The sequence below is a fragment of the Lethenteron reissneri genome, chromosome 11 (genome assembly GCF_015708825.2).
Source record: "Lethenteron reissneri isolate LAM-NWPU_2019-01 chromosome 11, ASM1570882v1, whole genome shotgun sequence".
Taxonomy (NCBI): domain Eukaryota; kingdom Metazoa; phylum Chordata; class Hyperoartia; order Petromyzontiformes; family Petromyzontidae; genus Lethenteron; species Lethenteron reissneri.
The window spans coordinates 9,220,204-9,233,457 of record NC_083789.1 but is presented as its reverse complement, the minus strand read 5'-3'; the positions used below and the strand labels follow the sequence as shown (position 1 = coordinate 9,233,457).

General features: G+C 48.9%; 1 protein-coding gene across 6 annotated transcripts in view; it reads left to right on the top strand.

Moving 5' to 3' along the window:
* The first annotated feature begins 1,569 nt into the window (after positions 1-1,569).
* Positions 1,570-13,254, top strand: part of LOC133341421 (coiled-coil domain-containing protein 170-like) — an 85,639-nt gene continuing 73,954 nt past the window's right edge. For 2 of the 6 annotated variants that reach the window (XM_061550036.1, XM_061550034.1), the window contains exons 1-3: positions 2,433-3,447; positions 7,575-7,651; positions 10,095-10,119. In XM_061550036.1, coding sequence (XP_061406020.1) covers positions 3,262-3,447; positions 7,575-7,651; positions 10,095-10,119 — 288 coding nt within the window. In that variant the 5' untranslated portion in view covers positions 2,433-3,261. Of the gene's footprint in view, positions 1,634-2,432; positions 3,448-4,701; positions 4,818-7,574; positions 7,652-10,094; positions 10,120-13,254 lie in introns of those variants that run through there. The other 4 variants (XM_061550039.1, XM_061550035.1, XM_061550037.1 and 1 more) reach the window with 4 other exon arrangements.

The window sequence follows — 13,254 nt, the reverse complement described above, 5'->3', positions numbered from 1 at the left end:
ATGTTGGCGTACATGAGCATGTGAGAAGACAGAGGTGGGTGGGGAGGGATGGGTTTGGGGGGGGGGGTGGGGAGGGATGGGTTTGGGGGGGGTGGGGTGCGAGGGGTGGGTGGGGTGAGTGGCAAGATGAGCGACGTTCATAACAACGAGCAGAAAGAGCTGTCGGGCAGGTAAAACGCAGGAATTTAGCACAGTGGGGAGCCCAGGTGGGTCGCCGCGGTGGTGAGATGTTAACTACCTCGCCTGGTATACAGGAGGTCGTGGGTTCGATCCGGACCCCGATGCACTGTCAATGTAATTGCGTGTCTCTCTCTCTCTCCGTGGTTGCGTGTATTTTTCTCCGCGTTCTCCGGGTTTTCCCTCCACATTTAGACGCGACGTGGGTTTCAAGTATTTGGTTGCTATACATTTCCACAGGATGAGCCACTTCGTTGAGCTATCATTTGTGACCAATTCGCTTCTGAAAAGCAGCTATATGGCTCAGTGGGCCTTAACTGGTAAAGTAAAAATAGTTTTAGTTGAGTTTATCTGCCAGTCATCTCAGTCAACCCATGGCACCTGTGGCTATTGAACTAAACTATGAAACTAGTGGGTTTTTTTTATCAGGTCAGGCTCTTTGAGCTATATAGCTCTTTTTTATATAAGCGACCTGGCCACAAGTGATCACTCAATGAAGTGGTGGCTTGCCATGTGGAAATGTACAGCAGCCAAATACTCTAAACGCGTCTTGATTATAACTGTGGAGGGGAAAGCCGCAGGACCCGGAGAAAAATCCACGCGACCCCGGGGAGAGAGGACATGCACACTCCAAATAAACAAGCGTCAGGGTTAGGATCGAACCCACGACCACCTGCATACCAGGCAAGGGAGTTAACATCTCGTCTGTCCTGTGACCTGCCAGCGGGCCTTCGACACTTCACGTGGCCTCAATAGTGCACCCAGCATGGCACGAGTGCCGTGCTGGGTATATTGTTTCACGCTCACTTAAGCGGTTTATATTCTCACACTTAAAAAAAAATTGTTTCACTGAGTCTCATGACTCTTCTTAACTCCTCCACTAGGGAACATAATTCGTTCCTGGGATCCATTCGTAAGTTGAATGGTTCGTAAATCGGAGCACAACAATGTACTGTATTTAAATGCCTATACAATGAGTGTTAAGAAATGTGTTACGGTTTGACAAAAAATGGAAGCATTCATTTAACTCAAAATGCGAGAGCCGGGGGCTTATGGGACCCCCGGGGGCTTATGGGACCCCCGGGGGCTTATGGGACCCCCGGGGGCTTATGGGACCCCCGGGGGCTTATGGGACCCCCGGGGGCTTATGGGACCCCCGGGGGCTTATGGGACCCCCGGGGGCTTATGGGACCCCCGGGGGCTTATGGGACCCCCGGGGTTCCGCCATCAGGTTCGGTCGTCTCGCCTTGCTGGTTTTCTGGTCGAAAGGGTGCAAATAATCAGCACGAATACAAAGAACCCCCGTATAGCCTTAACAGACTGTAGGGGCAAGTGCTGTTAGCGAGCACCTATGAAATGAAGGCCGGAACGGTAAACAAGGGGGTTGGGAGAGTGGCCAGCACCACGCCCGGCCGCCTTCGTCTTCCCAGTGGCGATGTTTAAATACACGCACCAGGTAATCATTTGAGGTTGAGTCGACCTAAGGGAGGCCCAGGACCGGTTCAGATAATCGTCACTGGTGTTGGCCGTGAGCGGGAATCGAACTCGGGTTGCCGCGTTCATAGCGCAGCGCGCTAACCGCTACACCACCGCTCCCCAGCACAATCACACACACATATACATACACACGGGGGCACTCACACACAGACACACACGGACACACACACATACAGACACACACGGGGACACACACTTCACGCACACACACAGACACGCACACGGGAGCACTCACACAGACAAAGATCCCCCGTATAGCCTTTACAGGCTGTTGGGGCAAGTGATGTTAGCAAGCACCTATAAAGGCCGGCACGGCACACGAGGGGGTGGGTGGCCAACACCACGCCCGGCCGCCTTTATCTCCCAAGTGGCGATGCTCATACATCACACCAGGCACTTATTTGAGGCTGAGTCGACCTAGGGGAGGCCCAGGACCGGTTCAGATAATCATCAGCGGTGTTGGCCGTGAGCGGGAATCGAAACCGCGTCACCAGGTTAGGGTATTACGGCGCGCATTTGCTCAATAAGAAGAATAAGAATACAAATCTAATAGCTCAGCGGGCTTTCACTGGCAACTCTCAAATATTTGTTTCGAGTTTAATTTGTTCCCAATCCCAAGGTCGCCTTCGTCCAGTACCCAGCCCGGCCACGCGCGGCGTGCGGGGGAGGTCGAGGCGAGGTGCGGGAGCCACCCGGCCCCGCCTCGCCTCGCCGGTGTTGGTGCTCGCACCATAGCAACGAGAGACGCTGTTCCGTCACATCATCACCATCATCAGCAGCATCAGCAGCAACAACAGCAGGCAGTGGCCACGGCGGTGTCACTAACATCATTAGTGTTATTGATACCATTATCATCATCATCGTGAGCAACTGCAGCGAGTAGTGGCCACGGTACTGTTACTGAAGTCATCATCATCATCAGCAAGTAGTGGCCACGGTGCTGTTACTGAAGTCATCATCATCAGCAAGTAGTGGCCACGGTGCTGTTACTGAAGTCATCATCATCAGCAGCAAGTAGTGGCCACGGTGCTGTTACTGAAGTCATCATCATCATCACCAAGTAGTGGCCACGGTGCTGTTACTGAAGTCATCATCATCATCACCAAGTAGTGGCCACGGTGCTGTTACTGAAGTCATCATCATCACCAAGTAGTGGCCACGGTGCTGTTACTGAAGTCATCATCATCATCACCAAGTAGTGGCCACGGTGCTGTTACTGAAGTCATCATCATCATCACCAAGTAGTGGCCACGGTGCTGTTACTGAAGTCATCATCATCATCACCAAGTAGTGGCCACGGTGCTGTTACTGAAGTCATCATCATCATCATCAGCAAGTAGTGGCCACGGTGCTGTTACTGAAGTCATCATCATCAGCGAGTTGTGTCCACGTTGGGGTTACTGAAATCACGAGCACTATCGTCTTCATCATCATCATTATCAAATACAATTTCGCTCTTGGGACTCATCTCATCATTCACTTCGCCGAGTGTCGCGCTCCCTTCCTCACCCCTCTCTCTCTCTCTCTGAGGCTCTTTCATTCAGCGCTCAATCAATCTCTGTCACTCGCACACGGCACGATCGAACGATGTCCAACACGTACAGGACTTCTGAGCGCTCAGAGGCGTCGCAAGCAGCAGCAGCAGGAAGGGCAGGTGGCGGTTCGCGGCGCATTGACGCGAACAGCAATCACGATCTGCTGCTGTCGTCGGGATACAGGTCACCTGGCCACTCGCGTCCCGCATCTCCTGGACTCAGGCGCAGCGTGTCAGAGGTAAGCGAGCGGCGGATGGATGGAGGGTGGAGTGGAGAGAGAATGGAGAGAGAGAGAACGACGTAGAGAGAGGGGAGGATGATTATTTTTAAAATCGCGTTTGCTGAGGCCCAAATCAACAAGGGGTCAACAACAAACAGCACTATTAATCACAATCAGAACCTTTGTTTATTCTGGAGTAAATCCGATGAGCTGTGAAGCACTGTTTCACAGATGTCCAACGGATGCTTAAAGTTGTAATAGATAAGCACGGTTCGGCTACGTACGGCGCGAAAGAAGTTCAACATACATCCGCGCAATGACGTTTCTTGAATTGAGCAAGGCTGGAACAGTTACGGGCTCGGAGTTCAAGTTCAAGTTCATTTATTAGATATAGCCATGTGAGCCATTCGGCTCTTGAATCGGGTGCAACCACAACAAAAAAATACATGAACAAGAAAACATCTTACAAAGTGCAGTTACAAAGTGGAGCAGTGCAGGGGGGGGGGGGGGGTAAGGAGCAGCGAGAGAGTTGGCGTGTCACCTGCAGTGCGGTAGTTGAGACCAAAACAGATGGGAAGGGTTGATACGAGAGGAGCGTGGAGATCGATGATGGGGAAATTGCGTGGATCAGGGAGCGGCTGTGACGAGGTAAGGCAGCCCTGCAATTACCTGCTCACGCCCCCTGCTGGCGGAAGGTTCTCCACCACGTATTTGGCCTATTCTTCCGTGCTCGCCAGGCATTTCGCGAGAGGTGAGGAGTACGCACACTTTACCCCACCAGACGCGACCTGCAGATCGACTAACTGTGCAGATCGACTATCCATTAACACTGCCCGGTGGAGGGGATGTCAAGACAATTTGCACCATCGTTTCAGCTGCCACGCCCGGAGATAGAAACCGCCTGTTACAACCACGACGGCATCTCAACCATCCGTGGGAGCCACCGTTAATCTATTTCATTGCGCCCCGTAATTAAGTGGCTGGTTCAAGAACGCGTGGTGGGGGCCGGTCTAGCGCACGTGTTTTTCCGGCGCTCTGGAGCAGAGGTCGCAACCGGGTACCCGTACCCTACCCGATACCCGGCTACCCGTACCCGGCCGGGTACGGGTACCCGTTTGCGACCCTGGTGCGGCCGGGTACGGGTACGGGTAGGCCGTGAGTCACTGGTGAGTAGCCGTTTGTCACTCATTTAGGGTAGGGTACGGGTAGGGAACGGGCACGGGTACCCCTTTGTGACCCTGGTGCGGCCGGGTACGGGTAAGGAATCAAAACCCGTTTGCGACCTCTGCTCTGGAGGCAGGGATTGGTGGATGACGAGGTCGAGATTTGTGAAACTTCCGAACCGGTTTGCGCGGCTGCGAGGTGGCCAGGATGTGGCAGTCCAGCAAGTGAGTTGTGTGAGCCCGTCTGTTAGAACCTTCGATTGCCACTCCGTCTTGTGTATGCGCGGTGGGCTTCTGCGGATACTCTCGTTTGCTAGAGATTTCGCAAGATAATAAATATATATATTTTTTATTTAAAGCTTTCGTGACTGCAGGGAATATTTTTTTTATTATGTTATTGTTTCCCTTCTACGTGACTTCACCGAAAAAAACAAGAATAACTTTTTATATGTAAAATTTGGAAATGGCAGTAGAGCAAGTGGGCTAATGCTCTATCTGTTCCGATTTGTGAACGTATGGGAGTGCGGTACTGTACGTGGATTCGTGATCTAGTTTATATCGTCCCTTGAGTGTTATCCCCTCGATATCAGGAGCTCCGGTTGATAATTCAGCCCTGGTTGTGAATTTTCTGAATCACTCGAAGAGAAACTGACCGAATAATCTAACAAAAGAGGGCTTCCTCTTAAATAATACAAAAAACTTGATTCTTGGGACTAGACGTAGTAGTCATTTAATTGAGTAACGGTTTATTTTTAATTATCCTGTGAGTGAAGAAGCTCTTAAATCGGGTTTGATGTTTTATTGGAGAAATGGTGACTGTGTTTGGTAGTGCAGGGGGCCTACTTAATGAGGAGCCATTCGGGAGGAGACCCTGACCGAGTCCCAGCCCATCCCTGGCTAATTCGGAATCAGAATTTGTATTTATACTTGATGAATACGATGAGCTATAAAGCTCTTTGTCACAGATGTCCAGTCGGAGCTGGTGAGCACATTACAACGACAATTATACGATAGGAGTGCGAAATATAAGAAAGGTAAGCAAATCACTAAAATAACATACAAATTAAACTATACTTTAATTTATTTGACCAAGTATAGCTAGAATATTAGTTTCCTTTTAAGAAATGATGCAAATTGATAGCGGCCAAATAATCAAAATAATCTCATTACCCAGGCTATTTGAATTGTCTGCTTAATCAGCAAGTCCTGTTGCTCTGCACGTCACTCAGGGACACTGCACAGACACAGAGGCGCCCAATAAAAATAATAAGTGCTACCCTATTCTCTGGATTATAAGACGCTCCGGAAAGTAAGACGCACACCCTAAACGTATTCCCCCCCCGGTGTCAACAAAGCTGCAATTTACCGTCTATAAATCGGATCGGCTTATTAAGACGCATCCTCAACCGTTGCTTTAAAACCGGTTTGCTCTCCCCGCGCCAAAGTTGACACCACGCCACAGCGACGACTGACGACGACCCACGACGACGAGACGCTGCTCAGCTGCAGTCGTGAACACATCGCCGGGAGTCAGCCAGAAGTCACCGGACGTCGAGGGTTCTAAGCGAAGCGGACAAGCAGGGGTTTAGCCTGGGTCGCGCGTGGATGGGCGACCCCATCAAGCAAGGAGGCCGGGTGGTTTACAAGCCCACAGCACTGCGGCACCACGTGTTGTGCAGCAGAGGGCAGTGCGGGATTGTTGTACTGCACTCTACTTTGACGCTACTCGCAAGTCGAAACCCGCGCTGGTCAAATAGACCCACCCCACCACACGACCCGCCAATGCGTGCGGAGGACCCCATCCAGCAGTGGATTGACACGAGAGCTGCACACGTAGCGCGGTCACGTGGGTGGCACACTCCGCGTGCTGTTGACATTTTATGATAATGGACTGCGAGGTGGTCAGGCGCTTGCAGTGCAGAGATCGATGTGTATGTGGATGCTCTCCCCCAGGTATAACGTGTCCAATGCTCATTGCCGATTAGCACGGTTTGGCTATGTACGGTGCAAAAGAAGTTCAACATACATGCGTAGGAAATCACTAACTTTGTTTTTTTTCAACACAACGATGTCTTGAAGAAGTTCATTGTGGTGCTTTGGTTTCCTCGATAATTCATCGGCCTCTACTGCACCTCCTTGGGTTGCTAGACAGATTTTTTTAGAATTCAACATTAACGCGTTTCAACTGTTGCTTTTCCATCCCGCTGTACGAAGATTTACTCCAATTCATTTTTGATGGTGGCCTCGGACAAGGGGACCATATTCCAACTCTTCAGGGAAAGCTGGTGGTGTTGTTTGGCATCATGAGTGCACGAAGGCTGAGTGCTTTATACGTGTTTGGTCAGTTTAACACGGAGGCTTTGGCGACCAATATTCATAATACATTTTCTTGGGTTAGATCGAAAGAACCAAGAATAACCCACCACCACCACCCGACACAGCCAATTAGTAAGGTTCGTCACGTCAGTACAACGTACCAATCTGTTCCTACTTCGGCACACCAGTGTGTTGGAGAGTATCATAACACTGAAACATGGAATTGACTGAACATACCAACGCACGACTATCATAGGACGGACAGTAATTATATTTGACATATAAGTCAGTCACGCACGCCTGGCTGTGCGCATGATAACGAGCGGGGTACCGGGCGGCTAAAACTCAGCAAGTTGGCACAGTAGGGGGCACAGTTGGTGCATCTGCCAGTCATCTCAGTCAACCCATGGCACCTTAGGTCTGTCCCGTAACCTGTCAGTGAGCCATCGACACTCCACGTGGCCTCAACGTGCACAGGCGCCGTGGCGATGTCGCCGCCACCACTGGACATCCGCGAACAAGAGTTGTATAGCTAATCGGATTCCTCCAGTATAAATAAATATTCTTATTCTGACTTAGTGGTGAATAGCGGCGGCGGCTGCTGTTGTTGTTGTTGATATACCCGCTGCTTACGGCTGCTTTGCGTGGCTGTGTCACCGCCTGCAGATGCAGGAGCAGCTCAAGATGTACAAGAGGCAAATGGAGAAGAAGGACGAGATGATCGCCACCCTCTCAGCCGGCAGGTAGAGCCGATCCACTTCGTTAGCGCCGACGACGAGCTGGCTTCATCCACGTGTGGTGGCTGCATGCCTCTCATTATCATCATCATCACCATCATCATCATTTGTTATTATTTATGCAGCGCCTCCCATGCAATAAATCTCGGGGGCCGAAACAAAGGAAAATTTGAGATAATTACTCCGTAAAGGAAGTGATTGCAGACCAAGTACAGTGTTCAAAGCAATGCATTGCGGACAATATACACAACAAATGGGGATGAACTAAATTGGAAAAAATCATCTGTGCTTTAAGGCGACTCTTTTAAAGAAAAGACTATAACCAAAGCGGTGCTTTGGAATCAAAGGTTGGTGGATCACGTACAGATTTGTGAAAGTCCAAACCTCTGAGCCAGATGGCCATTGGGTTGGCAGTACAGCAAGTAGATTCATGAGCCCGTCTGTTGCAGACTTTATCCCCTCGAGTGCATGGTGGGTTTTTTTTTTCTACTCTTCAGATATTCAGATTTATTTCCAAGAAAAACTAAATTTCGACATTTAAGTGGAATTAGCGGTGGCGTAGCCGTCGAGTGCAGGCAGTGCAACTTCACCGGGGCCCACGGGCCTAGTGGGGCTAAGGCACTGCACTACGCAGAGGGGGTTGGGGGGATGAACAGGGAGGGTTGGGGGGGGCATTTCGTACCTTCCACCAGGGCCCATGCTAACCACGCGACTACTACTCTACTCCACTGGAGGAGATCATCACGGTGCAGGATCCTCGTGGGTACATATTCAAATGCAGCGATGAATAAATGATGGTGACGCGTCGGGCGCGGTGCACCGAGCTCTCCATCTGTGGCTTCTCGACGATATTGAGTTTCAAAAGTGGAATATGATGACGGCCCGGCAAAGTGTCATGCGGCGCGCTGTAACAGGATACAATGAATCCGCGACAGAATGAATGATAAATGATGTTAATTCTGAAGGAAGCCAATCAGCGTCAAGGGGCGGCCTAATATGGGCCAATTCAATTCACAAATCGTCTCTTTAGATCCAGAAATCATGAATTATCACAGCTTGATCCATGATTGATCCATGCTGGAACACATACACACGTTGCAGTATTCCTTATATGGGCAAAGCCACGACAAATTACTCCATATATGGGCCTACAACATTAACATAATTTATAATTTATTCTGCCGCGGATTTATTTCATCCTGCTACAGCACACGCACACGTGTGTGCCGAGCGAGCCCCTTTCCCGGTGGAGATGGTTACGGCGTAGCTTTCATTAGACAGAATAGCTCGAGGGAAGAGGAATTGATGGCCCGAAATTGCCTGGTGGGCGAAGGTAGATCTCTTAATCGTGTTGCATCGCAAGCGTAGTGACTCTCAGAGGCACCTGCCTCTGGCCACGTGGGAGAAGCGGCATCGTGAAGGCATTGTTGGGTTTGGTGTCTACATGTCGCCAATTATAAAACCGTAATGTCAACTCGTAATGCGGCGCCGCACAGTGTAGTGGGGAGGCAGCAGCAGCCACGCGGTGAGGAGCCGGCACCAACGATTGTCCAAGCTCTGCGGTCCTCTGTACATGAAGGTGTTATCAATCAATGTGGGAGGAAACTGGAGCACCCGGAGAAAACCCACGGCACGTGAGGGGGAAACACTCTATCCCATACACACCGAAGACGTGGAGTCCACATTTTTGGCGAGCCAGAGTACGGCATCTCCTGGACGCCCACGGGGGTGTAAGGGAAGTTTCACAACATCTGTGGCGGTGATCCACCGACCATCGCGTCCGCAGTGCTGGGAGTAGTCGCCACGTGCAGTACAAGTCACCAATTGCCCCGCAGTGCTGAATTTAGCAGTCACTCAGCCTCATTTCAAAAGAGTGTAACCGCACAGAGTTAGATGTTGATAGAATCCCCTCTGATTTCTAATGAGCCTCTTGCTTTCTTCTCAACATCTGAGTGGATACTGTGAGCGCGATGATGGCCCCGTGTCTTGCAGATGAGACCGTAGGTTTAATATTTGCATTAAGATGAAAGGGAGACGTGTGGAGACTTTGAAATAAAATGTTGTTTCCTGTAGAACAGCTACAATGTATTATTTAGCGGGGTATCTATTCACCCTGTATATCCAATTAATAATTTGTAGCTCATTTAAATAAAACAAAACAGAACTCCGTAACTATTTGCTTGTATTTATAATGCTGTACTTTTAAATTCCCAGGTCTCCCTTGACAATGAGAGTCTCACTTTGGGCTCTCAGCTTGTTCACGTAAACGCTTTCATGTCTCTCGAGTTAATCACGTGGCATGGTTAAACAAGTGCTGTTGACACACATTGCGAATTCGGCTGCATCGTGCAAACCAGTTATTACGGCCGTGTCATCCCAGCAGGAAATGTGTGTGAATGTGAATGCTCATCCGATGCTAATTCTCACCTCCTTGTTTCTTCTGTTGGAGAAGGAGCAGTTCCTCAGGCGCGAAGGTAAATGGTGACCACGCACACACACATCTTTTCTTATTTTGCCTTTTCTCCAATTTGTACTCCGCTTACGCGATGGGCGTCAAGTCATGAGGCAGCGTGATGAGTTGCGAACTCTCGCAGAGCAGCGAATCATTACCTCACGTGACAGAGAAAGGCTCCGCAGAACATGTCATCATAGAACTACCTCGGAGATGTATTTACAGCGACCTCTTTTATACACACGGGCACACTTTCCCACATTCTTTGCCAGAATATATATTAATTCTCAAAGCTGCTCTGAAGCTACATTTAAGGGAAAAGTATACATTTAACACCATGGTTTTACGAGCAGTTATTTATTGCTGGGCTTGAGACCAATAGCTCGTGACGATTGAGAAGCTGGTTTAATCTCCGACTTCTGAACAATCCCAGTCACCGCCACACTCATCACAACACGTCCGTAATAATAACACAAGACAAGTTTTATATCATGCTTGTGCAGCCTCTTCATTTACTTTGAATCTGTGCAACGGATACATTTCAACTTGTAACGTGCCATCGTGCACAGCATTCGCTCGCTCTCGAAGAGAGAGAACGACTCAGGGGCGCGAGGAGGAATCACAGACGGACAGGAAGGCAGCGGCGACGCGATGAGCTGACACTAAAATGTGCCCAAGTTCTGCCGTCCTCTATACATTGGGGTGTTGTCAGCCAATTAATGAGTGCTGCGTGTGGGAGGAAGCTGAAGCACCCGGAGAAAAACCCTCGTGTGCGAGGGGGAAACACTATATCCCATGCATACAAAACACGTGGACTGCAAATTTCTTCCGTACTGCCTCCTCCAGGAGCGGCGTGAGCTAGAATGTGCAGGGCTACGCTTTTACCAGCTTCTTACCTTCTAGAACAGCGGTCGGGAACCTATGGCTCGCGAGCCATATATGGCTCTTCCGGTGACGGCATATGGCTCCCAGACAATATTGAGTTGAAAAAATAATAATAAAAAAATAAAAAAATAAAAATCAGTTTGGAACTGATTTTAAAATACGTGTGATATTTGCTTAATAATACTGTGTCATTTTAAAGTAAACAGAAATTAGTTTTGAAGATAAATTTCACGGGTCACGCCTGCACGAAGCTCAACCTCACCACGTTTTGAACCAGACTACAAGGCCATCAGCAAAACCATGTAGCACCAGAAGTCGCATTAAAAGTAAGACATATTTCATTTATTATACGTTAAAAATACTATATGGCTCTCAATGAAATATATTTAGAAATATTTGGCTTTTATGGCTCTCCCAGTCAAAAAGGTTCCCGACCCCTGTTCTAGAATGATTAGCGATGCAGAATGAGCGTGCGGTCTTCATCGACCACCAATGAGAAAGCCGTTTGGTGTATACCCATGACCCTAACCTGACCTGACCCGTGCCTATGCTGTACGTCACAGCACAGCTATCGATCGAAGCACTGATTGCGACAGCCAGGCGTTGTTTAGTAGTAACCATGTGTGCCGTGTCTATACGACGCAAGACTTACAAAACCACGCGCACGCCTTACACAAAGACACGCACACAAAGGCAAAGATCCCCCATATAGGCTGAACAGATTGTTGGGGGCAATTGCTGTTAGCGAGCGCCTATGAAGGCCGGCACGGCACACGAGGGGGTGAGTGGCCAGCACCACGCCCGGCCGCATGATTTTGTTTGACCAGACTTGCTTTTTTGTTAGTTATTTTTTTTTTTGCCGTAACCAGGTCTCTATTGTGGTACCGGGTCCCCGTGGAAAATTTGCATTTATTGCCCAATGAGGATTTACCTGTGCCAGCATTAAACCTCCGCGCACACACAAACAATCTCACATGAATTACACAAACAGGCGTTACACAACAAACCCACACATTGTAATACGCATGTATGCAGAACTTATTTCGCACATGCTCATGCTCACACGTATGACACACAAAAACACACAAAGACAAAGATCCCCCATATCGCCTTAACAGACTGTAGGGGCAAGTGTTGTTAGCGAGCACATATGAAGGCCGGAACGGCACACGAGGTGGTGGGTGGTCAACGCCACGCCCGGCCGCCTTTGTCTCCCCAGTGGTGATGTTTACACACCGTACCAGGCACTCATTTGAGGCTTAGTCGACCTAGGGGAGGCCCAAGACTGGTTCAAATAATCGTCACTGGTGTTGGCCGTGAGCGGGAATTGAACATGGGTTGCCGGGTTCGTAGCGCAGCGCGCTAACCGCTACACCACCGCTCCCCACTCCGTGGGCATACAAACATCACAACACATGACTTACGCAAACACACGCAACTAACTCAAAGACACGTACATGACTATTATTCGGCCAGTTTATTTTAATTATTATTCTTGTTTCTCCAGGAGAGCCTCACTGACTCTTCAATGCTCGTTCTTCAGGAGGGTTACTGGAATGTTTTCGTAGGAAGGGGGCGCTGTTGTTGCTGTGCGTAGCCCCAATTCAGCGATTTTCAGGTTCTTTTTCAGCATTAGGATTTTTGGCCAATTCCAGTTATATTGTATGGCGCTTTCTGTTGTTCCCGTAGCCATGGTGGAAAACCAAAACTTATACACGCGCAGGCCTTCCACATTCATTTCCTTTGGCCAGTTTCTGTATATTTGTTTAGCTATATGTCACGTCTCACTGCAGGCCAGCCTTTTAAGCGACCCAAGCCATCCTCTAGTCCAGCGGTTCTTAACCTTTACTGCAGCCTTGTACCCCTTTGGCTCTCGATCGTTAAACAATGTGTAATGTTAATACATACATAGGGCTTGATGAAACAAAGCAAGTTGTATTCTTGGTTATTTCGGTAAAGTCACGTAGAAGGAAAATAATAAAAATATAAAACAATAAAATTATCACGACGTTTCGACTACAAACACACGCAATCATCATCAGACTGCATGTGTTGCAGTCGAAACGTCGTGAGAATTTTTTTGTTTGAAATTTTTATTATTTAATTATTCCCTTCTACGTGACTTTACCGAAAGAACCAAGAATATGAATCCCTGCAGTCACGAAAGCTTTAAATCAAAAGTAAATTGTATTTACGTGCCCGTGCATAATTTGTGTTTCGATGATTTACCGTCTAAAAAAAAAACCTGCCCATGTCTTGCACCCCCACAAAG